The 24,824-nt window shown below is 59.2% G+C and overlaps 3 protein-coding genes across 3 annotated transcripts in view; 2 read left to right on the plus strand and 1 right to left on the minus strand.

The window, feature by feature from the left end:
• The window catches only part of ssa14 (flagellar-specific protein Ssa14), a gene marked incomplete at both ends in the record, with an annotated part of 31,841 nt that extends 20,704 nt beyond the window's left edge, over positions 1-11,137 (minus strand). Inside the window, 17 exons of the mRNA XM_002955436.1 lie at positions 80-792; positions 1,859-2,561; positions 2,873-3,155; positions 3,200-3,231; positions 3,443-3,489; positions 3,831-3,922; positions 4,598-4,795; positions 5,214-5,459; positions 5,980-6,563; positions 6,761-6,934; positions 7,321-7,570; positions 8,235-8,387; positions 8,819-8,914; positions 9,374-9,436; positions 9,753-9,821; positions 10,142-10,387; positions 10,835-11,137. Coding sequence (XP_002955482.1) covers positions 80-792; positions 1,859-2,561; positions 2,873-3,155; positions 3,200-3,231; positions 3,443-3,489; positions 3,831-3,922; positions 4,598-4,795; positions 5,214-5,459; positions 5,980-6,563; positions 6,761-6,934; positions 7,321-7,570; positions 8,235-8,387; positions 8,819-8,914; positions 9,374-9,436; positions 9,753-9,821; positions 10,142-10,387; positions 10,835-11,137 — 4,252 coding nt within the window. The remainder of the gene's footprint in view (positions 1-79; positions 793-1,858; positions 2,562-2,872; positions 3,156-3,199; positions 3,232-3,442; positions 3,490-3,830; positions 3,923-4,597; positions 4,796-5,213; positions 5,460-5,979; positions 6,564-6,760; positions 6,935-7,320; positions 7,571-8,234; positions 8,388-8,818; positions 8,915-9,373; positions 9,437-9,752; positions 9,822-10,141; positions 10,388-10,834) is intronic.
• A 432-nt stretch (positions 11,138-11,569) lies between these two features.
• On the plus strand, positions 11,570-17,495 carry VOLCADRAFT_96372 (uncharacterized protein; the record flags this gene model as incomplete). Its single annotated transcript, XM_002955375.1, has 13 exons — positions 11,570-11,582; positions 12,068-12,153; positions 13,078-13,130; positions 13,370-13,436; positions 13,531-13,577; positions 13,644-13,692; positions 13,876-14,367; positions 14,464-14,749; positions 15,106-15,470; positions 15,835-16,448; positions 16,701-17,161; positions 17,286-17,379; positions 17,426-17,495. The coding sequence occupies 13 exons, from the start codon at positions 11,570-11,572 to the stop codon at positions 17,493-17,495; spliced, it is 2,697 nt and encodes an 898-aa protein (XP_002955421.1).
• A 1,481-nt stretch (positions 17,496-18,976) lies between these two features.
• On the plus strand, positions 18,977-24,561 carry VOLCADRAFT_106814 (uncharacterized protein). The gene is made up of 6 exons (XM_002955376.1): positions 18,977-19,136; positions 19,258-19,352; positions 21,372-21,542; positions 22,162-22,464; positions 23,392-23,434; positions 24,146-24,561. The coding sequence occupies exons 1-6, from the start codon at positions 19,089-19,091 to the stop codon at positions 24,194-24,196; spliced, it is 711 nt and encodes a 236-aa protein (XP_002955422.1). The 5' UTR covers positions 18,977-19,088; the 3' UTR covers positions 24,197-24,561.
• Positions 24,562-24,824: the final 263 nt, after the last annotated feature.

Genomic DNA, 24,824 nt, shown 5'->3' on the forward strand with positions numbered 1-24,824 from the left:
TCCATGCCCCTACCCCCCCACTCCCCGCCCCTCCCCTCCCCTCCCCTCCATGCCCCTACCCCCCCACTCCACGCCTCACCTTGGATGGTGGCCCGGAACGCTCCTTCAAGCTCATCCGCCGGAACCAGCTCGACCATAATTTCGGCCTCCTGGTACGACAACAGGGCCTCCCGTGCCGCACGGTTGTGTTCCGCTAGCGCCTGCGGACACACGGGCGGCCAAACGCGCAGCTCCGGAACCAGACAGGGCTGATCTCTTTGCGCGTTGCGATCGCGCTGCACCGACGCTGGCGGCGAAAGGTCGACGGAATCGGCATCGCCGACATCGACTGCCGCTGCCGACGGCGGGAGCAGGACCACCTCCGCGGTAAAGCCGTGGTGTACGGCGGCCAAGCGCACCGAGCCGTCGACGGCGTCGACGGCATCAGCCTTAGCAGTGACGGCTCCGCCGGCAGTGCTTCTTGGACTTCCAACAGCGACCATGACGGCGTCGTCATCGCCGTCACCGCCGCCCTGGACGCCAAAAGCGCCCTTATCGTCGACGTCGCCATCAACCAGGTTGATGCGATCGTGGCCGTGGCCGACGGCGTTGACGCCATTTGCGCCGGGGACACCCTTCCGCAGCGGTGTACGGCTGCGGATGCCATCATCGTCCGCCACCACGGCAGCCGGGCCTGCAGGCCGGGACCGCCAGATCGTGGCGTCCGTAGCGCCGTACAGTCTGCAGAGCTGCCGCCAGTCGTCCGACTGGATAACTCGTAAAGCGTCCTGTTCAGGCTCCTGCTGGCATAGCCTGTTCAGGCACGATAGGGGAGAAAGAGCCACCGCACCGCACCACACCGCACCACACCGCACGCATCCAGACGGGTTGAGTGGTGGGAACCTGCAGTGATGGGAACGCATAGGAGCTCCTAGCGTTGCAAACGGTCATGAGAAGGCAAGGCAAGGCAAAAGGCAGCTCCAGTTCCTGTAGCACCCGCAGCAACCTCCAACCTACTTATTTCTTTTAAGTGACAGACGCGGAGTCGGCACCCCGAGACGTGCCTCTCCAGGATGGCAGGGGCACATCACTCGCATCATGGCCTCGGACACCGGCCCAGGGCGGACAGCAGCAGCTGGGGCAGCAGCCGCCGCCGCCGCCGATCCCGGCCCCCCTGGAGTACCACTTCCTCCAATCCCTGCGCCAACGGTTGCTGCTGGACCGCCGCCACCGCCACCACCACCGCCGCCGCCGCCAGGCCCGCTCGACGGTGCGGCGCGGCGCGACAGCGGCCTCACGAACTGCTGCCATTCGCGAACCCAGCCGCTGGTGGGCAGTGGTGTTGGTGCATGCAGTAATAACGCATTAGGGGGAGGGAAGGGCGGTAGAGTGGCGCTAGGCGATGGACAGTAAGGGGCTAGGGGGCGGATAGGGGGCTGCCCATGCGGCTGTGGGGAACGTGCCCCGGGCAGACGCTAGGGGTAGAGCCCTAGGTAGGGGAACCGGTAGGTAACCTGGTAGGTGAACCGGTCGGTGAACGCCTCGGCAAGGAGGACCGAAAGCACGAGCGCAACATCGGCTCGGCGTCTAGACCACATTTCGCCACCGCCCTAGGTGTGCCCTTACGGTGAAACGCCGCGGTGAGATCGGTTGCGGCATCCAGACCGGTTGGACAGCAACCCCTTCGGCAGACAGCAACAGCAACAGCAACCCCTGACGTGGAAAGCAGCATGGGATGCCGAGAGACGAGATTGCAAGTAGAGAACGACGTCGAAACGGGGGAAAATGACCTGGCACGACAATTACCCGGCACGCTGGCAATGAGAAGACACTCTTTCCCCCCCCTCTCTGGGTTGGCCGCTGGTCGTTGGCCCCTCACCTGGGCACCAAGTAATACCGCCCGCCAGGCTCCAGAGTGGGCACCACCTCCCCAGCCAAGCCCCCAAGCGCCGCCCTCTCCGCATCCACCTGTCGCCGAGTGTCCGCGTGAGCCTCCGCCGCCTGCCCCGCCGCAGTACGGCACATGAGACACTCGTGTACCCGGCCGACCTGTAGCTCGGGGCACAGAGCGTCGAGCTCCTGCACGGTGGGGACAGCGCCGGCGGCAGCTTCCGGCGCATCCTCTGCCTCATCCCCCCGGCCACCCCCCGCCGACCGCTCCATGACCTCCACCACGCTGCCGTCATCGTCGCTGTCGCCATTGCCGTTGCTGCTGGCCACCGGCTTCCCGGCAGCGACGGCGGCGTCGCCGCCAGCACCAGGCCCCAGATCATCGCCCGTCAGGTCCAGGCAGTCCGCGGCTTCTGGCGCCGCGCTGCTGCCGCCACCGCCGCCGCCGCAGCTTGCCGCCCGGCGGCCGGTTTTGGCAGCGGCCGAGGTGCGGGCCTCCGCCGCCTCCTGCGCCTCTCGCACCCGCTGCTGACGCCACAAGTCCCGTAGGAAGCACCAGACATCTCCGGGCACAGCGACGCGGCGAGCCGACTTGACGATGGCGGCGGGCAGCAGCTGGCCGTGGGGACACGCTAGGTCCGCGGTGGGCGACTTCTCGGCCTTGACGGAGGCGCCCTGGCGCTTGGACCACCCTGCCGGGCCGCACATACCGCGCGCGATTACTGCGAAGTATTACTGGAGTGCAGTGGGGTGGGGCACCGCTGAATGGGGCACACAGCGATGTATAGTAAAGCCGCAATGCAGCACTTCGAGAAGAGGATTGCGGTGTGTAAAGCAAGCAAATTGCAGCACGACACGACGCATCACAGCGCAGAGAAATCCGCGCAAAGTTTCAGGAGCTGCTTTTGAGCAGAGCCCCGGCGCCGACGTGAACTGGTGAGATACTTCCGTCCTCTCCCCTTCGGCCTCTCCTTCGGCCTCGCCGTCCTCTCTTCCCTCCCACCTTGCAGCCACATCTTCGACACCCAGAATCGACGACCGGCCGCTGCCGTCGCCGCGAACGACCCTCCACCAGCCTCTTTCTCGCCCATGCACTCCACCTCATCGTCCACAGCCTCTTCCCCCCCCCCCGCCGCCGCCGCCGCCGCCGCCTCTTCCAAGATGGCGGCCACACGGGACCGTACTTTGTTGGCCTGGCTGCCCAACAGAGTGGCGTTGAAGTTGTTGGCCAGGCACTCGCGGCACACGTCACCGGCCGCCAGTGGAGGGCCCCCGCCGTGCGCTGCCTGGGGAACGGGGAGGAAGGAGAGGAGCGGAGCGGAGAACTCACGGCGATAGCAGGGAACAAAACTGCATGGCGGGCTGCGAAGAGGGGGTCGGGTCACCGCCCCAGCGTGACGCAACAAAGTTTGGACCCTCTAATCCCGCCGGGAAGGGTTGTGAGCGGAAGAGTGTACACTCTCGACAACTAAGGACGTAACTAAGGACGTACATCTCAAGAGGACATAAGGACGAGTGCACATGCCCAGGGAATGCAACCACCCACTGGCCCGCGGGCCCTCCTTTTCCTTACCCTTTCCCTCCCCTCGCTTTCCGGAAGCTTCCAGACTGGAGCTGGCACTGAGCCAGGGCGTGGAAGTGTGCACGCTCGAAAACACACACACACACATACACACACACACACAGAAACAAGCCCAAACCAACGAGACTGCCCCTAGTGTGAAGCTACTACGGTCATAGCAAGGCCTTCCCACCTCACCAGCAGCCGTTTCCACGCCGCTGGTGACACCAGTTTGGCCGCCGCCACCTTCTTAGGATCCAACCGCGCGCTGCGCCGCGTCGTCGCCTCGCCAGCCCCGCCGCCGCCGCCGCCGCTTGACATTGCTTCTGCTGACCCCGCCGCCGCCGCCGCCGCCGCCGCTGTTGCTGCTGCTGCGCCACCATGGCTGCTGTTGGTGCACATAATGGCGCTGTTGTCAATCGGCGACGGAGAGCCCTCGTCATTTGCCCATTGCTCCAGCCACGCGGAGGGCACCCAGTAACCCAGGGTACCCTGCTCAGGGAGCACTGCGGTAGCGGCCGCGGCGGCAGTGCACGCCGCGGCATCGCCGTTGGCGTACGGCTCGCCCGTGGTTATCGTCCCTGGCGCCGTGCCGCCGGCGCCGCTCGTCAGGTCAATAGGCTCCTGCTTCGGTGACTCCTGCTTCGGCAAGCTCTGCTGCTGCTGCTGCTGCTGTTGCTGCTGCTGCTGTTGCTGTTTGCCGGGGCTAAGCCGGGGGGGCACGATGATGGCCATGATCTCCCGCACGCCACTCTGGCGCGCCTCCACCTTTGCAGCGCAAGAAGCGGTGTCTTGAGAAAAGTTTGAATGCGTTTACTCCCAAAATACCAGAAATAATAAATAAGAATCCATGATGTGACCGACAGCCGGCAGAGGAAGGTGGCCTTGTATCCGGACACTAACTAAAAACTGCCCAGATTATCATCATCGCCCACATCATCGTGATACTGCTCGTCCCACCTCATCCCCTCATGAGAATTGCCCACCGCCAGCAACCACCCAGCACCTAGCACCAACAACACCAACAACACCAACACCTAGCACCACCAACACCAACACCTAGCACCACCAACACCAACACCTAGCACCACCAACACCAACACTAACACCGCCAGCACCAGCACCAGCACCAACACCAACACCAGCACTAACACCGCCAGCACCGACCTGTTCCTTGAGCGCCTGCCGCTGCCGCTGGTACGCCTCGCACCGCTCCGCAAACTCCGCAGCCGTGGCGGCCACGGTGCGCCGCAGGTCCTCCGGCAGCGCGGACGTCTCCGAAACCACGGCCGGCTCGACCAAGTCCACCGCCCGGTACACCAGCATGTAGGCATTGGCGGACACCACCACCTGGCCAGGTCCCGTCTGAGGGCGTTCAGCGAGGGAAGCGAGGGAAGCGAGGGAAGTATCGAGAATTAGGATCGGGGTGCGGAGAGGAGGAGGGCCCGGTCGCAGCTCCCCCTTCTAAAGAGCTCTGATGGCTCTGAGCACGCGATGGCCACCGCACCATACGGCCAACAGGGCTGGAATGGGCTGGGATGGACTTATAACAAAGTTAAAACTACGGCTTTGCGACGCAAGGTAGTGCAACGAAGCCCTCGAAGACTCTTTTCCCTCCCCCCAAAACAACACATACTCCCCCTACACTACTTTTCACCGCACTTTTCAGCGGGGTGTCCATTCACGCCTTGTGCACCACTTTTGCACCGTTGCATGTACCCCGCGATGTGTGGCATTGATTGTTAGCTGATTAGCTGCGCCCTCCTACCGCACAGACCCTTACCGGGTGCTGGGCCGCCGGGCCGCCGCCCTCTGAGCAGCCGTCGGCTGTCAGTCCGGCAGCTGCGGCGGGGAACCCCTTGCCGCCGGGGGGGGCCCCCTCGCCGCCGTCCATGGCGGCCCATAGCGCCTGAGCACCGAGGTGCACCGCCGTCCCGAACACCTCTCCACCAACCGCGATACCTGCTGCTGCTGCTGCTGCTTGTCCTCCTGCTGCAGGAGATGGAGACATACTCATGCGACCGGGGCCCTGAGAGGGGCAACGCAACGTAGTTATCACGGTTAAGCGGGGGTTGAGAGGGGGGTAAGAGGGGGGTAAGGGGCCCAGTGTGTGGATGGGGCAGGCCTTCCAGCCGCCTCGGGGGGGGGGGAGGGGGCGGAAAAGCAGCAGAGGGCAGCCTATCACGGCAACGTGCACGGCAGCGCCTGACGCGCGTTCCATCAGACACGTGTGTTGTGTGTGTGTGTGTGTGTGTTGCGTGTGTATGCGGGTGTGTGTATGTGTGTTCGTCCACGTAAGGCTTCTTTGACACGCAAGTCAGGAAACAACAGCAGAGGAGACAAGAGTCAGCAACAGCCACTCCCGCCCTCCCGCCGCCCCGCAGATTGGCACACCCCCGTGGCTCGGGGGTGCTGCGGCCAGCCCTGCACACTGCACACTGCACACTGCGTACTCGGCAACGTAACCGCCATGTGACGGCCTAATGCCAGTGGTGCACACATGCAAGAGATTTTATGGGCCCATCGCGCACCCTTACCCACACCCTTACCAAATCGGTAGGTTTTGCGCGGACTCCATCACATGCGGGGCTGCTGGGGACAGCGGCTACAGCCTGAAGCCGTACGCTCTCCGCCAGCACCACCATCACATCACCACCATCACCAGCAGCACCAGCACTGCCCGTGCGGGCCTCCTTCAAGCTGGCCGCCAGCGCACGCCGTACATTCTCTTCCTCGTCATTCGCCGCTGTTGCGGAGCCGTCCATGGCGCTTCCGTTTTGCATCGCCAGCGAAGCCGCCATGGCACGCGCCATCTCGCCTTCGCTGCTGTCGGAGTCATCCATGGTGGCGGTGGCGGTGGCGGCAGCCCGCCCGCGGCCGCGGCCGCGGCCCCGGCCGGGACCAGCTGCACGCTTCGCACCACGGGTCCCTCGGGACCGACCCGCCCGCGCGGCGGCCGTCGCCTTCCTGCCCCGGCCCCCTTTCGCCCCCTGGGGCCCGGACTCACCATCACCATCACCGTCACCATCACCGTCGCCGTAGGGGTGCTGCTGCTGCTCGCGCAGCTCCCTGTCTTGGTCGTAGTCGGGATCCTCCCGGGGGTCTCCAACCGCAGAACGCTTGCGAGAGGCGCCTGCGGTACTCATTTGGAAAGTTATACCGGGCCCCAAAAAAACACATCCCGAAAATCTAGGATTAGCCGCTCGCGGGAGCTGAAGACAACGCGTGTGCGTGGATTTTCAGCTGCTGCTGAGATCACCAATCGCGAGTCGCGAGGACGTACGGCGGCAGTGATTTTCGTTCGACGTTGAGAATGCATGCTGGCCTTACCTGCAGTTACCTTTCCGCCGGCGTCCGATCCTGCAGCAGCCGCAGATGCGGCCCCGGCGGCCCCGGTTCCGTGATCCGCCTGGAATGCGGCTGTGGGGTTGTAGCCTATGCAGTCGGCGCTGTCGTCGTCGAATCGCCACCACTGGCCCGTCACCTGGTCCTTAATGTGCGCGACTGCGGAGATTACATATTTGACGACATGACGAGGTGTTTTTTTTTGAAATGTTTGTTTGTTTGTTTGTTTGCTTGCATATTTTTACAGCACAACAATTTAAACAGCTGGGAAGATCACGCAATGAATGCAAAAAGCCGACGAAGACAACTGCCGAGGGGGCGTTCTGAGGGAACCCATGGCGGGGTGTGCATGCACCTGCGCCCCCGAGTTTATCTACTACTTAGAGAAATATATATTCTCTACCCGAGCTGTCGCGGCAACTTAATGTGCAATTTACATAAAAACGCGTGCTGCTGACCCTTCCTCGAGTGACCCACCATCCCGCGCAAGCTCGTCCTTTTCAGGGCCCAGCATTCATACCATCCCCCTCATCCACCACACCCACCGTAATGCCCGCTGCTGGCCTGGGAGCCCTTGTGGATCAGGATGCCGACCAGCTCGTACAACGGGGTGCCGGCGGCGTACTGCGGCACCTCAAGCGCCGCCGCCGCCGTGGCAGCAGCGGCAGCGGCGGGGTTGCCCGCGGCGGCGGGAGACCCCTCCGAGTTGCCCGTTGCCGCTGCCGCCAGCACTTGCCGGAAATCTAGCTGCAGAGGGAAGCCGAACTTGTCCAGTGCCTTGGCCTTGTCAGCAGTCTGCTCGACAGGAGGGAGGAAGCCGCCGGGGGAGTGGGAGACACGATGGCGCAATGGCAGGGGGAGGGCAGGGGGATGAGCAGGGGCTCTCCCACTTGCCCTTGCGTAACTTTGGCCACTTCCACATGCTGTATGTATGTATGTATGTATGTATGTATGTATGTATGTATGTATGTATGTATGTATGTATGTATGTATGTATGTATGTATGTACGTATGTATGTATGTATGTATGTATGTACGTATGTATGTACGTATGTATGTACGTGTTTCGCCCTATGTAATCAGGGGCCTGCCCGGACTTGGTTTCAGGTCGGACCTGGGTTGGATGGGCCCTGACCCAGATCGGGGCCGGGACTGGACTGGGCGTGCAGTACGGTGTGCGCACGTGTGTGCTGTATGATGCCACCCTGACTAGCGCCGAACTGCCGATTGCCCCCGATATGGCGGAGCTGCGAGGGTGGGTGTGTGGATGGATGGATGGATGGATGGATGGATGGATGGATGGATGGATGGGTGGATGGATGGATGGATGGATGGATGGATGGATGGATGGCGCGACACGCCAATCGACAGCCATTATTGAGTCAAAGGGCCTATCAGTCTATGCACCACCAATCACCAGCTGTTGACGTATATCGCAGAGGGAGATGGTGTGGCTTACTCGCGGGTCAAAGTAGAAGCGCTGCAGCGCCAGGCACAGGTACGGCGGCAGGCTCCGAAGCCGCACGTGCCGCAGCGCGTCCACCTTGTCGGAACAGAACTCGCAGCGGTAGCGGTTGTCGCCCGTCAAGGACTCCGCATGCAGGATTGCGGCCTGCGCGCGCATGGGGCGGGGGGAGATGGGGCCAGGAAGAGCCATTAAACTAGGACTGACATGCTCGCGCGGGGGGGGAGGGGGTTGAGGCGCGGAAGACGAACCACAAAAGAGTGAAGCTGCTGCCAAGGAAAGAGTGTACAAGAAGCAGAACTGACCAGTAGGCGTTCCAGTAAAATTAGTACTAAAACTACGCAGCGTAATGAAGAGCGGGGTTGGACGTCACACAGGTCGGGTTCCGGGTAGTGCTGCCTGCTCAAGGCCCCCCCGCCCCCCCCCCATGGCACCGTGCCATGCAGACAAGAGGGACCCCCCGAGTCCACAGATAAGGTCCCCGGGCCCCCCGCCCCCCGCCCCCCGCACACGCACACGCACCAGGGTAGTGCTGCCTGCACAAGGCCCCCCGGGGCCCCCGCCCCCCGCACACGCACCAGGCTCTCCGTAAGAGACGCGAAGCCCCGCACTTGCGGCATCAGGTCGTAGAAGTCCTGCACCTCCCGCGAGCTGGCAGAGTCACGGCCGCAGCGCTGAAGCAGTAAAGGCAGTAAAAGCACAACAGGCAGCAACACAGCACAACACAACACAGGCGGAACAACAAGGGAAAGGTTATCGATATCGAAGCAAGGAACCGATCCTGAAGACACGCTGGTAAGCAAGTGAAGCATGAAGAACACTGCTTGGACCTTTTGAAAACAGCTTTTCGGGCGAGGCCCCGGCCGAACACGCCCCGAACCGCCTCAGTATCCGATCGACTGGGAGGGAGCCGACGGCAACTACAGCACTACACGCAAGCAGATGTGCATGCATCCCAAGCACCTGGGGAAATCGCACACTGCAGCCACCAATACGGAAGCCAAGTCGCCAAGCTGATCCTGCAAGCTGTTCCCATGAGCCCGGAGTAGGAATGGTAACTAGCATCGTAACGTAAAACACCCGCACCCGCACCCGTAGCACCATCTCCAGAAACCGCACTTCCCCCCACCTACCTGACATGTGGTGACGTAGGACAACCCTCCCCGAAAGAGCCGCTGCACCAGACACCGGGAAGCCTGCAGTAAAGAAACCAGGTGGGGACAAAATAGGATGAATGGATTACAACATGATTACAAGGGAGCTCCCATGTAAACATACATACATACATGCATACATGAATATACACATGCATACATGAATATACACATGCATACATACATGCATACATGAATATACACATGCATACATACATGCATACATGAATATATACACGCATACATGCAGCTACCTAGGTAGGTAGGTAGTAGGGGCTACTGAAAGCCCCTCTACTGAGACCTCTGGCTGCTGAGCCCCCCCCCCTTGACCTCCCCGCCCCGCCCCTGACCTCCTGACCTGGTCGCTCGACTTGCTGAGCATCTGCTCCACGCGGGTCAGCAGCAGCTTTAGAAACTCTTGGCCATCCTGCGGACGCGGTGTGTATGTGTGTGTGTGTGTGTGTTTCTTAGGGAAAGATGAATCCCACACCAAAATACAGCGCCGCCGTAAGGCCATGGGACCGGCCCCGTCTGTCTGTCTGTCTGTCTGTCTGTCTGTCTGTGTGTGTGTGTGTGTGCGTGTGTGCAACCAGGCGTCATGTAGCATCCATGTCTCGAACCTCTAGTGCAAGCACCCCACAGAGCAGCCCACAGAGCAGCCCAAAGGTCAAGAACCCCAAGAACACGCGTAACTGCAACCTCGGGTGGGCCTCATGCTAGGGGAGGGAAGGGCCTACAGATACAGACCTGCTGGATCGCATGGTTGAGGCCCAGCGTCTTTGCCAAAGCCTCTGTGTCCACACTGCTGCGGGGCCCAAACTGCATTTGCAGGAAGAGAGACTGCAGCTGGCGGAAGATGTCGTGCGCCGCAACCTTGGGCTCGGCATTGAAGATGCCGTTGCGGAGGCTGGGGATGGAGAAAAGGCACTGGAGCGCTGCGTTCGCGTAGCAGGTATTGCCCAAGTTGCGTAAGCCAGTTGGCTTCCTGGGGTCCTACGGCGCGTAAGTGGTGTGATTGTGGACGCATGTTTGTGCGATGGAAGGTGTAAGACGCGCAGATTCGTGGCATGCGCATGTGGGTCGCGGCGGAGCGCACATGCATTGCATGGTACTTGCGCGTAGCGTGAGGATGTAGTACTGGTTTATTGGATTAGGCAGTGGTTTCCTTAACCTCGTGCGCACGCGCTGCACAATAAGTGTGGCCTCTTCCAGTTGTGCTAATCATCGGACGAGTCTTTTAGTGGCTGTTATCGTTCTTCTGCCCTTTCCCCGACACCCCCCCTTCCCCTAGGACACGCTGGTAAAGAGCTTGAGGAGTGGGTTTCAATGCTGAACGATGCTCGCAATAGTCATTAAGCACTTTATGCTAGGCCGTTGCCGGAAGAAATAACATTCTCCGGGTTGCGCACGCCGTGGATGGATCGCTCGGCGTTACTTTACCTCCCGCTTTTCTTCCACAGGATCTCGTCCCAAGGTACCCAGATGTGCTTGCTCCTTTTGCCAGAGGCCTTTCTTTCGAAAGGAGGTCCCCGCTGGCACCAGCTGGCAGAAGCATGTCACATTATCCTTCCGGCTGACACGGCAGGGGCTTCTGGCATGATCACATGGCGCCTGCTCCACCTGAAGTACACGCAGAATTTCCTGCTCTTCAAGCCCATGCTGGTGGATGGCATTTAGCAAGTCTGCTGCCTCTCCCGCTCCCACGCCTGCCGCCTTCTTCCTCCCCTTCACCCCTCTGGGCATTGATACGATACCTAGGAAGAGTTTTTGCAGTTTCTACAAGAAGCATGTTCAGCTTCTGGCAGGACCATAATTCGTAACGACAACAGTCTACATACTCATAGTGCCACACACGTCGCTATATTATGAAATAGATTCCTCTACTGACAACTGCGAGCAATACCAAGTTGGATTTGCAATCGCAAGCTCTTTCATTACTCGTCAATGATTTGCAAATTTGTAGTACGTGCATACCGTCCCGTTTCACCTATGCAGGATTTAGTGCGCTGGTTGTTATTACTCCAAAGATGTTACACTATTTCACTTAGTTTAAGACCTCGCGTGCTTTGTTACTGCGGGGTGCTGAGCATATATGGGCACTTGCGTCTAAGCTATGTCCTGTCTAATTGCAAACCTGATGCGACATTACAGGGACATAGATGTCGGTAGGCACAAATGAACTATAACGGTAGGGGGTATAAAGTAGAGCACAGCACGAGCACAGCATGCCGTCAGGAAGGGAATCCCTCGAATGTGCACAACCTCGAGAACTGATTGATGCTCTGAACAGGCTTATAGTGAATGTGGGCGAGGTATGTTCCTGAAGCGTTTCCCTTACGGGTGAAAACCTAAAGCAGCAAAAGCGGGCTATGATTGGAACCTTACCGCCAGTTCCATGGCGGCTTTTGTACCAGCTGTCCTTCACAGAACCGGGCTTTGTCTTTTCATGGCTCTGCACAGCCCTGCAGCGCAACGGAACCGACCCAGGGACCATTATAGCATATATCTCCGTGCGGTGCTATGTCACGTGTAGCGCACCTGAGCTGAAAACCTATAAGAGCTATAGAAACTGCTGGTACCGCGGTACAGGTGGCCGCATCTGTTCAGTGCTCTTCAGGCCGCACGTCCACATTGCACACGACAAACGATTGGTCCCACTCCACCCCACCCCAGGCTTATGTGGAGCTATCGGGCCATACGGCGGCTACGCAGGCCGTGGTGGCGGATCTCCGGCGCTGCTGTGCATTCCTCCACCACCGGTGAGGCCGCGTTCATCATTTAACGTGACGTATTGGCAGCAGACGCGATGCGGCACCCATAACACATAGACACGCACACACAGACACACGCACACACACACACAAAGAAGGCCAGTAAGACATGTAACAATTACGCACATACACTCAAATACACACACAGACACACATAAAGCGCACCACAACGGATACAACAAAAACAACACTGCACCCGCAGTTCAGTTGCAGCTCTCTGGCTAGCTGAGCCGTGTGACTCATCAGCTCTCGGGTGCCACCTCCAGTACCCTAGTCCATGCAACCTCCCTGGGGTCAAATGCGGGGCCCCCCGGGCTGTCACGACCCCCGAGAGCAGCTACCTACCGGGGGGCACATGCGGCACATACATACATACGGGAGTCCATAGGCCACAGGATTAGCTGCCCACCCGCCTTCCCGAGGCATAATGCCAGGTCCCAGTACTTGGCATTGCGCTCCCGGATGGGGGGCTCGCGGAGAGCAGCTTATCCTGTGAAATATGGGTTTGGACCTTACACGCGTCCCGCATTTCCCCCGTAAAATCATTTCATATCGAGTTCATTTCTGGTTTCTGGTTTCCTCCCTTGCATTGATGATGATGGGTTCCCTCCCCCCCATAAAACCAGTAGTAGCTACCGCCAACCACCCGTATATGTATGTCCGGTAGCGGCGCTTCACTTCACTTCCTGCTTGCCTTGCGGTGAGGTGATCAAGTAGCCCATGGACCTGATGCTCTCGCCGAGGGCCGCTACCGGCCCTGTCGTTGGCCGGCGTGTCGGTGTGTCTGTATGTACATGATTCATCCACATGCACGCAGCGCCGCTCCCAAGCGGTCCAAATGACACGTGGCATGTTCTGCTATTGACCCATGGGTCATGTCTGGCCACGCATGTGCTTTCTTTCCTAAAACAGGCTGGAGGGCGAGCCGCCACCAGCTCCCTGGCGGACGCGGAGCGGAGGAGGAGGTGAGAGAGAGAGCTCTGCGATGGGGGCCGCTGGGGGCCGGAATCACAAGAATCACAATAATACGCGGGGAAGGAAGGAAAGAAGGAAGGAAGGAAGGGAGGATTAGTTGCCCCCGACGTGGTGTTGGTGGTGACATCCAGGGTGGGTGGGTGGGTGGGTGGGTGCTGAAAGGGTTAGCACATACATAGGGCAAGTAAACCCCAAGCCGTCCCGGCCTTCCGCACACAACACCTAGCAGGTCCTACCTGCACTTAGGGTTCTCTCTCACTCTTACTGTTACTCGTGCGCTAGGGCGCCTGGCGGCGGTGCGGTGTATTTCGCCTTTTTGGGCTCTCAACCGCTGATGAACCATAATAACTTCTCCTCCTGTGTGTGGTGCTATGGTGTCATGTGATGCAGCCTCCCCGGGGCCAACACCGCCAGGGCGGCGGCCGTCGCTCAGCCAGGTGCGTGGATTCAGATCCAGTTTTGGATCCAGACTGCATGGCTGTTGCTGACGCATGGTGACGCAGACGGATGTCACCAGAGGCGAAAACGGCAAAAAAACGCCTCAAGAAGCCTGTAAGGGAGGAAAAGGCGTGCAGGGCCCGGGGTCTACGAGCGTGCGGTGGTTACAGTGGGCTCCAGATGACGAATGGTAATAGTTAATACTGCTTAATGGTGAAGCTGCTTCAGATTCTTGCAACGCTGGGCAACCTCTCTCCGCGACTAACCGCCCTCCCGCTCCCCCACATACATGCACAGCATGAAGGCTCTTCCGTGGCGCTTGCAAATAGCGCCACGCCCGGCGCTTCAACAGCACCTGGGTTTCGGAGCCCGGCGCCGCCAGTGCCTCCAGCCACCCCGCCCGCAGCGTCTGGTGACCAGAGCGGACCGTCCAGTCGGGTAGTGCCAAACACGTCAGCGGATAGTCCGTCCCCAGTAGGTTCCGGGACATCCGGCGGCTCCCGACCGCCGTCTGGTGGCCGTGGCGGAGCGGGGGCCAGGGCTGGGTCGGGGGGTAGGGGGGGCCTAGGCGGGGGCAGGCCGCCGGCTGCGGCCGCACCGCGGAACGTGGCAGCCATGCCTGCAGCGGGACGGCCGTCGGGGTCGAACAGTGTCAGCAGGACGCGGGACGCGTCGCCGCAGCGTCGCAGCGGCGGCGGCGGCGGCGGCAGCACGGCCGCGGTCGCTACACCGTTGCAGTCGGCCTCGCCTTCACCTGCGACAACACCCCAAGCTCGCGGCGTGGCGCAGGTAAGCACATCTAAGGCGGCAGCCGGTGTGGCCGCTGTGGCATCATCACCATCGCCATTGTCCTCGCCTGGGCTCGATCACCAACCCGCTGCCCAGCTGGGAGATGCGAGCTCGCACTTGCCGCCGGCGGCGCAGCGCGCGCTGGCGGCCGCGGCAGCGCTGGCAGGCGGCGCGGATGGCGGTCTTGGCGTGCAAGGGTATTACCATCGCGATGGCCACCAGCCCCAGCAGGTCCAGCAGGCGGGTGATGGGGCGGCCAAGCCGGCAGGGCTGCCTCAGCTGCCGCTGGCACTGCGGCGCGCAATGCAGCGCTACCGGGAGACGATGCAAACCCGTGACCAGCTGCTGCTGATGCACCACAACCAGCAGCAGCAACGAAGGGGTGCGTCGCGTGGTGCCGCGTTTGGTTGCGGGGACGGGGACTGCAGCAGCTTAGAGACTGAGTTTGGCGAGCGCAAGCAGCGGTACCCATCTGAATCAACGGATTGATAAATGCTTTTTAGTATCTATGTGTGTGTGTTTGTATGTTTGTAGTGAGATAAATGAGTAAAAAGTGTATTTCTTGGTAGTAGCTGTGCGGGGATTAAGATCTCGGCAAGGCACCCCAGCAGGAGGACTGCATTAGGTTGCGCATCTTTGAATGCCGTCGGCTGTTGTTGTTGTTGTTTTCCCCTCCTTGACTTTGCTGTCCCCCCATATATATATGCACCCCCTCCCCTTCCCTATCCGCTCCTTCAGGCGACAAGGACACCGGGGCGAGCAGCCATTCCCTGCCGGATACCGTATCGACAGCCGGACGTGCCTACCGCTCGGACCTTGCTCGACTGTACCACAACAACAACAACACCAGACACCAAACCGCAGAACCGCACATCATCATCATCAGCAGCAGCAGCGGCAGCAGCAGCAGAGTCGGTGGCGGAGGTCCTAAGGCACGAGCTGCCGGGCAGCTGAGCCGGATGTCATTGGGGCCCGGCCGGTCGTCATCGTCGTCGTCGGCGGCGGCTGCGGCGGCGGCGGTGCCTCAGTCGCCGGGGGAGCTGCGGCGCCGGGCCCAGGTCGTCTTCGCGGCGCTAGTGGCTGCAGAGACCTGGCTGATCCAGGTACGAGCTCGAGTATTTTCCGCCAGGTGCATGGGGTCCTCAAAAGGGCTCATGTACCGCGATTGCAGACAGCAGCCCGTGGTGCATGTGCCTGTCGGTCCCGTGTCTATCCTGGTAGTGTAGCCGTGTGGGTGCCGGGAGGCTCCAGCACGCTTAGGGGGAACCGCAGATGTCGCGAGCCATCCATGTGCGAGGGTGTGTGTGGGTGTGTGGGTGGATGGATGGATGGATGTCCCTGGGCCTGGGCTCCAGCATCCACAAAGCTTTAAAACAGCGCCCTCATGCTCTCTCATGGATCTGGGTGGCCTCGGGGGCCGCCTCGCGCTTTCGCTCGCCATCCCTCTCCGTCTTCAACATTCCACAGTCCCTCTCAGAGTTGGCAAGATCCCGCGGCACGCCTGGCGGCGGCGTGGCGGCCGCCAGCCGCCGTACAGCCCAGGCGGACACCTGCGCCGCCCTGCTGGCTGACGTGGAGCTCCTCCGTCTGGAGCTGGACGACTTGCAGGCCCAACTGCGAGTGATCGCCCTGACAGGAAAGGAGGCGCCGACACCTGCCTCAAGCACGCCGTCGGCACCATCGCCGCCGCCACAGCCGCTGCCTGCCGCTGGCATGTACGGCCGCGTAGGCAACAGTGACCGCGACGCCAACAGCGACGGTGCCGCCAGCGGCTGTGACGCGGTAGCGGCCGCGGCCGTTGCGTTGGAGGTGGACGGTCAGGAGCTCGAGGAGTCTGTTGTGCTGTGGAGGAACCGCTTCCTGCGCGCGCTGCTGGGCGGTGCAGCTGGGGCGGGTGGGGGCGGCGGCAGCGGCAGCGGTGGTTCCGGCGGTGGCCCGGCTAGCAGGCGCAGCGGCAGCCTGCCGGGTCCTGGTGCGCCGCTATACAGGCCGCTGTCCACCCCTAGCCCCCTCGGGGGGCCGGCAGGCGATGCCAGCATCCGCATGCGGCGGCCGCTGGGGTTCTGGCTGCCAGATGCCATGTGGGCCCAGGTGCCCTTACTCCCCCTGGGTGACCCATCAGCTGCTGCTGCTGCTGCTGATAGTGATGCGTGTGCTACTGCTTCAGCGGCTGGGAGACCTGGTTCAGGACCGGTTCAGCAGTTATCAGGGTCTGGACCAGGACCGGCTACACAGCAGCGGCCTCCCTGGCAGGTCCTGTTGCCCGGGTCGTTCCTGGTGGCAGCCGGGACAGCGCACCGCCGTGCGGCCGCACCGCCGGCCCTGCTGTGCAGCTCCCTGCAGGAGGCTGTGGCGCATGGCCGGGCCCAGCTGCAGCTGCAGGCCACAGCGTTTCAGCTGCTGTTGGAGGGCTGCTTGGCGGCGCCGCTGCTGCCGAGGCAGCGACCGGCCCCGCCACCGCCGCTGCCACTCGCGATGGTGCCGGCAGCGGCAGCGGAGCGTGAGGGGCATCACGGGTCGCACCACTACCACTACCGGCAACAGCAACATCAGCAACATCACCAACAGGCAGTGGCGGCTGGGTTGGCGTGGGAGCGGTGGCTGGCGCAGTGCCGGCTCGCTCACCTGCTGCTGTTTAAGGGCGCGTGGAACTGTTTGTGCAGCGTGGTGGAGCTGGAGGTAGAAGGAGAGGAAGAGGAAGAGGAGGAGGAGGAAGGAGGAGGGGTTGAGGAACCGCACCAGTACCGGCACCGGCAGGGACAGGGACAGGGACAGCAGGTGGCGGTAGTGCGCGGTGTGAGATGACTTCAGGAGTCGAGATCTGGAGCGGCAATGTCCTGGGTGATCATGAAACGTGTCGTGTGCGTGTATGTGTGTACGTATGTACGTATGTGTGTATGTGTGTATGTGCCATGCAGGAGCAGCACCATCCCTGAGACTTGGGGGGGGGGGCCCGCCGGCGCCAATGGCGATTACCACCGGAGGGATGACTCTGAATAACCCACCTGTCCGGTGGTCCTGTCAACGACGCTCCGCGTGTCACGTCCGCAACTCACAGCCACCACGAGGGCAGCATCGAATCCATGGCACATAGCACCATCGCCACCATTTCCCTCATCGCGGCTTAGACCAGACCAGAGGGTTGCAAAAACGGTCTAATCCCCCAATCCCGGGGGGTGGTAGTGGTCAGCCATCCCCCCATCCTGGCTGGGGTGACCGACTCCCATCTCCCATCTTAGGGGCCCGGTGCTAATCCCATCCTTTGAGACAGGTTTCCCATCCTGCCAGCCTGGGTCCCATCCCCAATCCTATGGCCAGGGTTTCCAATCCCATCCTGCAGCTGTGTTCCCCCAATCCTCATCCTGCCAGCCAGGGTCCCTTCCCAATCCCTTCGACCAGGGCCATCCCCATCCTGCAGCTGTGTTCAGATCCGAAAGCTGTCAGCCAGGGTCCCATCCCCATCCCTTGCCAGCTACAAACCTACTCCTTACGTTTACACAGGTGCTGTAATATCGGCTTTCTCTTTAGGCGTAAATCAGGGGAATGACCAGGGTTATTTTCTATTTCCGCGAGATATTTTTCTCTTGCTCTATGGCTTATTTCCTCTAGCGTCAAATTCCGCCCGGCTGTGTTCGTTCGAAGCAGACTGAAGCGACAAACGCTCGTTGAAGCGGATCTCGACTGAGGAAGAACTCGCATCACAGAGGTCTACGTATCTAATTGCACACTGGCTGCTATTGCAAATCGCGCGTCCTAAGGGGGGAAGGACTGTTATGTTCGAAGGACGGCCACAGCAACAAATTATAATGCTATGGTTAGAATGGCAGAACGTACAAGGGTGTTCTGTCAAAATGTCCATGGCTGGGAACGTGCACCATTGGTTCAGGTTCACAGCGCAGGAGTTCAGCTGCACATTCCGGCGCCAACATTCCACGTTGGGGGCGCCAAAGCGCTACGATAAACAACCTGATAACATTACATCAAGCCAGACAGTCCAATTGGAATGCTTTTGAGTCGACTTGGACTTCTGCGCAAGAATTGCTCCTATGCACTATAATGTGCAGAGTTACGTGGAGGTGTGCCACAACAAAACAATAAAGACTGCAAACTTTCTCAGAGTTGTGCATACTGGCTTGGGAATGCGGTGCGGCATGATGCGGCCAGCATCTTCGCGCCTTGCAACTTCAGCTCAGTTTGCATGAATATAACCAATAAAACATCACAGTACTAGAGAAGCAGTCTGTATGAGGAAGTAACATGAAAGCTTAACAACTAACTCCAGGGTGGGCCTCACTTTGAGCCAGGACCCCCAAAGCGGCTTGCTGTTGATAACGTTTTGTTGGCTTAGATGCGACGGAGCGAAGCGACCGGATCGTCTAAGGCTGGTTCTGTGGTGCTGTCGTACAACTGGGTCGCAGTGGCGACTTCATTCTTGCTGCTCTCCTGGTGAAGTCATTATGCCTTCACGCAGAAGAGCATACAGCCTTGTCCAACTAGTCAGCGTGACAGTCTGTACTTGGACCCCCAAACCGGCTTGCTGTTGATAACGTCTTGCATGTTGATACGCCTCCTGCGGACTTGTCCCCCAGTAGGGTCTGCAGATTGCATACAGATTACGTTCGGGTCTTATTCAAAGTGTCCCAAACTTCGTCTTGGAAGACGCCCACCTTCTTAAGCGCAAGCTATTAACAGCCCGACGACCGTTTGTTATCTCTTCCAGAATGGCATCCGATGGTGCCCTGGGTGTGGATGTGCATGGGCCGGACAAGGTAAGAACGGGGTTGGACTGCGTCTGACTGAAGAACTGGCACCAATGGTGCACGTTTCTCACATTTACACCAAGTCGCGTTCCATGCCTGTTCTATTCCCAATGGTGTTAACCTTCTGCAGAAGCGTCAAAAGCTGGCAAAATTCACGGGGTTGGGCTTCGCCAGGGACATGGCCGAAGTCATCGTGGAAACGCTTGGGATGGACCCCATCGGGCAGTCGGCCGATGCCGGAGCAGGACTTCCTTGTGTTTGAGTTTGGTTAGCTATGGGAAGCGACTTGCAAGCAGGACTTCCTTGTGTTTGAGTTTGGTTAGCTATGGGACGCGACTTGCAAGCAGAACTTCCTTGTGTTTGAGTTTGGTTTGCTATGGGACGCGACTTATAAGCAGAACTTCCTTGTGTTTGAGTTTGGTTAGCAATGGGACGCGACTTGCAAGCAGAACTTCCTTGTGTTTGAGTTTGGTTTGCTATGGGACGCGACTTGCAAGCAGGACTTCCTTGTGTTTGTTTGAGTTTCCATGTAAGCAACTATGGACAACTAAACCATCCATCCTTGGCCTGTTTTGCAGTCCTGTCAGTATTCCAAGTTCTGCACCTGCAGCCTCATTTTACAGCAGAACACCCAATTCTAATCCTCCAACTGTGTTCCCAATCCTATGGCAGCGACCTCATCCTAAACTTGCGAAAGCCTGCAATCCCCGTCCTGTCGACCAGGGTCCCATCCCCATCCCTGGCCAGGGCTCCCAATCCCCTCCTTGGTCAAGGTTGCAATCCCCATCCCTCAGACAGGGATCCCATCCCCATCCTCACCCCCGACAGCAATCCCCATCCCAAAAGTAGTGTAGCACGCCTAATCCCTAATCCTCGCCCTGGGCCCCACATCCCATCCTGACGTCGTCAACCCTATTCCCCATCCCGCCTGACCAGTACCTGCCCCCAATCCCCCATCTCTGCAACCCTCTGGACCAGACCATACCAACACCATACCAACAAAAGACAGCCGCTGCCACCTCCGCCATTCCCACATCACTATCAAGATAAGGTTTCAAGGCGCAGATTTCCTGCTGTGCACAGCACGCAATGCGCCACGTGCGCCGGACGGACCACACACGGTGCAGCTGGATGGACCAACAGGCTAGGCCCCGGAGAGGAAAAGGGGAGGGAAGAGGAGGAAGAAAGGTCAAACAGAAAGGTTACACTGGGTTTGAAACACATTTTGATGCCGGTTTCGAAGTTAGGTTGGTGCTATGATATGAAGCAATGAGGAGTCAAAGGAAGTTGAAGAGCCGCTGAGCCCTAGTCGCAGGCTCCTTGCAAGGCTGAGCACCCGAGGAGTGCTTTGAAAATGTACTACTTGCATATGGCTGTGGAAGAACGGAATTGCGTGTGGAGTTGGCAAAATCAAGTCTCGGAGCGGGTACGGTTCCCTTCGAAACAAGTCAAAAGTTCGGAAAGGGCACTAAGGACCACAACTATCCAACAGAGGCATAGTGATCACCCAATAATAATCACTTTCCGAGTGCGCAGTTTTTTTACGGAACTACACTGACAGTCCCCGCTGCTGTTTGAACGCCCCGCCGTTGAACTTACTGCCATCCAGGCCGTTGCGAGCACTTGGTGAAGTCATGTTTGAACTAAAAGAGAACACAATCTCAGGTCGTCGAGCTGCCTGGGTTCGTCCAGTCGGGCGAAGTCAGCTTTACAGGCCATGCATGCAAAGACGGAGATACTTGGGCTTTACCCCAATTGCCCGAATGTACGTGCCGGCGGACTCGTTCAGCGGACAGTCTCCAGAGCGAAAAGCCGCCACTGCGCTCAGGTCTCTGTTTACGTTTGTTGCTGCAAGGTATGGACTCTTAAAGGACAATTCAAGTGAGCAAGCAACGCTGTGGGCGGTTTCACGTTTTACTTGACATGGTTCGAATCTTCCGACACTTACCGCTGCGAAGGCTAAAGCTAATCTTCTATTCAAATAACATATTATAACCTTCCCATCCCACGTCAAAGCACTCTATACCGTAGCCCGCATTGTGAGCAATTCAGGTCAATAATGGTAAACCCTAACCGGTCTACGGGGCGCCATGGCAACGCCGCAACGACACGACGCCTTACTCCCGCATGCACACCACAACGACGCACCACATCAAACATAAAAACCTAACGTGGAAAAGAAAACTAAACCCCCAAAGCTACCATTTGTCCATTTCTTGTGTCGCTCCTCTGCGTCTCGTGCAGGGTTGTTCTTGAGCAGCTTCAAGGCCCTGCGGGTCCCTCGCCGACCGGCCACACCAGCTACAATCAACAGGACTACCTCGACCTGATGGACTTCCTGGGAGTGCCCATGAAGGGCGACGGCGGCGACGAGTGGCTAGCCAACGTCATGCGGAAGAACCATGCGCTGGGTGAGTGAGTTACCCCTCGCGCAAAGAGGCACGGGCGGCGGAATACGAGAGCAGAGTTTTCCCCCGCGCTCGTCTTCCTGCACGCCCCACCTTCACCTTCACCTCCACCATCGACGCACGAGTGACCCCGCTCCCCTATCTTCTTCGTCTTCGTCTTCGCCTTCTTGTCGCGTCTTTAGCCCTCCTCGTAGCCCTCTTACCTTTTACCACCAGCACCACCACCAGCACCACCACCACCACGTCAAGCCAAACAGATTTCTTCGTCTACTTAGCAGCCGCCTCGTCTGCCTACCGATCTGTGTTGCCGTTGATGTTGTTGTTAGTGTTGTTGAAGTTGTTGTTCTACCGCCATGCAATATCGGCTGCGTCTTTGCTCCTTCTGGGAGGTCGAGGTCCTTTGGCCACGAGGTTGGCCACACATTTTGAGACGTTTCCTTTCTGCCACTGCTACTGCCATTGCTACTGCTGTTGCTGCTGCCATCGCCGTAGCCCTGCGATTGATGGAAGTCCGGGAGGCTTATCTGGACGAGTTCGAATGGCAGCAGGTGGCGGAGATGGCAAGCAAGGAGACTCGGGAGGCAAACACACGACTGATGCGAGCTGCGGCCATGGCCAGCTTGCAGGCTTCCCTCACCGAGCCCGCCGTGGGCAACGGAAGCGCCCACATGTCCAGAGACGACGTGGACGGCCCGTCCTCAGCAACCCCATAGGCAACCCCATATACAACGTCGACCTAAGTACGGAAAGTCCCGGGGGCTGGAAGCTGAGATTGGGGACCACACCGCCATTCGCACTTTCGCCACATGGCGTCTGAAGGCCACCATCGTCGGGGCGATGAACATGAAGGAAAGACGCGCCAGAGCAGCCGGGAGCGAGCTGCGAGATGGGAAGAAGGGATCCTACACGGGCGCCAAGGCCAACAGCAGGTGAAGGTAGTCCACATCCGGCCAAAGGAAGTCCAGAAGAGCAAAAGACCAGAAGGACGCAGCAAGCTCCCGCAAGGTCCGGGTTTCTAACCACCACTCCCGGGACGACGTTGTACGACAAATGTGTTTCCCTTTTCCCTTTGTGGTGGATACATACGAATGTTTTTCCCCGGGGGGAAGAGGAAGCTGGTCGCGGGAGGGAATGGAGGAGAGGTATGGGGCCGGCGAGGTGAGGGGTCTAGGAGAGAGAGGGGGATGATGACTGCGACCGAGTCAGGCTGTTGGCTGAGACAGGTTGAGACAGATGTGTGGGCTGTTTTTTTAGGTGCGTCTGGGCTGAGAGCTGTGATGCCACATTTGGGAAGGGAGGGGGGATATGTGTGAGGCTGGGCGCGCGCCCCTGACAGCAAGTGAAATGGCATAGCTCCTGAAGCCGTAAGAACTTCGAGGAGCTTCTTCATTCGTTTCCCTGAAGCAGTGGCGGCGAATTGTGGCGGCGCTGCTTACGGGGGTGGTGGCGGCGGCGGTGGCGGCGGCGGGGGCCTCCCCCCCCCGGCCCCATATAGATAGAAGGGCTGGCTGCCAAGTAGCTCTTGCGCCTCTTGTACAGACACTTCGACAGACGCACACCCAGCTGCTGCTTGCTTGTTCATTCGTGCTCCTTGAGCCTTCCCATGATGTATATCTGGAACCCCTTTGTATTTTATATGTATATGTATTCCTCCGCCTCATGTATGTAGTTTTACGGTTACGTGACGCTACGTGCGTCCGGTGGTTCGTGAGCTTTGTGTTGTGCGAGTGTTGGCATCGTTCCAGGTCGTGCTTGTAGGCAAGGCGCTGTCCCTGCGTGTCCGTCTGTCTGTCTGTTGGTTAGAGGGTTTTTTCCTCGGAATGCTTAGGACTCGACCATCCTCCTATCGCCTGCAGGGGTTTACCTTTCCTGAACCGTTGGGGGGGGGAGCTGAACGAGGTACGATGAGGTACAACAACGCTCACACACACACACACACACTCTCTCTCTCACTCTCACACGTGTGTGGCTGTGGCTGCCGCTCGGGCCATCTAAGGTTGCCCCATCTTGCGTTCGTTTCTCCTGTTGGCGCTCCTGTGTTACTGCTGTACGATAGTTCTGTCGCGTTAATTTACGGGGCCACATTTGTGCTGTTGCGGCTTTTGGGGACAGAAGAGGACGTGTGATGGGTGGGTAGAGGAGGATCGGTGTCGGAGCGGGGGATCCTCTCGCAGCGCATTTGAAGACGAGAAGCTGGCGCGCTTTGGAATGAGGGGGCCGCCCGCGCCGATTGCGCGCGGGCGCTCTCGTTCCCTATTCGTTATTCGCACGCTTGGGCTCTCTGCACAGCTGCTGTGGTGTGTGTTGTGCAGTCAGACGAAGGGGGGGGATATTCCCGCATTCGTTCGTTCATTCGTTTTCGAGGGTTCGGACGGCTCTCGAAACCCGCGAATAATACCGCGATTAAGCCCACGTGAGCTTTCATCATCGTACAGTAATGGTGCAGTTCGGGCGAGCAGCTAAGTGTATTATTTTACGTATTTGTCGCCACCTGTATAGAGCTGCTAAGCTACCTGACCCAATTCTTCGGGGGCCCGGCCACCTCCTCCGCAGCTGCCATCGCGTCTTTGATTCCCCTCCTCACGTGTCCTCCTCGTCCTCGCGGTACAGAGCGTCAATTCAGATGATGACCGTGTCGGACTTGAACCATGTAAAATATGATTTGGAATGTGTGCTGCGCGGCTTGTTTCGTTCCGTTTTTTCGTTTCAGTTTGCTGTTGGTGGTGTGTCCTAACTGTCAAAACTGTCTCCGCACATGCAGCAGCGGCTGACTATTTGCAACCACTATCGATCCATCACCTGTTTCACAACCGTCGTTGGACGAACAGGAGGTATCACACATCGATATCGCGACCGCCATGTCCTCTTGTATTGTTGCATAGCTATTGTTATTGTTGTTGTCGTTATAGCGGCTTTGTTATCATTTCGCTTTTTAGGCAGCCTAGGTTGCGTGCGTCGCGGACGCGAGGGTGGGGAGAGTCGCTGGAAAATTCTTTGAAGACTTGCGTTTAAACGACGTATGTATGCATGTATGTATGTGCGATATATGTATGTATGTATGTATGTATCTCATGTGTCGCAGAGAACACGACAGGTTCAGCTTGTTTGCCGGGGCTCGGGGGTGGGACCTGAACCCGGGGCTCGGGTGCTATAGAGCTGTCCGTGTATTTGGTGTATTAGTGGCTCTCCAGTGGCTCTATCGTTCCGTTGCGTTCCGTCCGTTCCAATCCCGGCGCGATGGATGGACAGCGACTGCGGCTGTTGGGGGAGCGAACCTCCTCCTCCTCCT

The sequence above is a fragment of the Volvox carteri genome (assembly GCF_000143455.1).
Source record: "Volvox carteri f. nagariensis unplaced genomic scaffold VOLCAscaffold_51, whole genome shotgun sequence".
In the NCBI taxonomy this organism is placed as follows: domain Eukaryota; kingdom Viridiplantae; phylum Chlorophyta; class Chlorophyceae; order Chlamydomonadales; family Volvocaceae; genus Volvox; species Volvox carteri.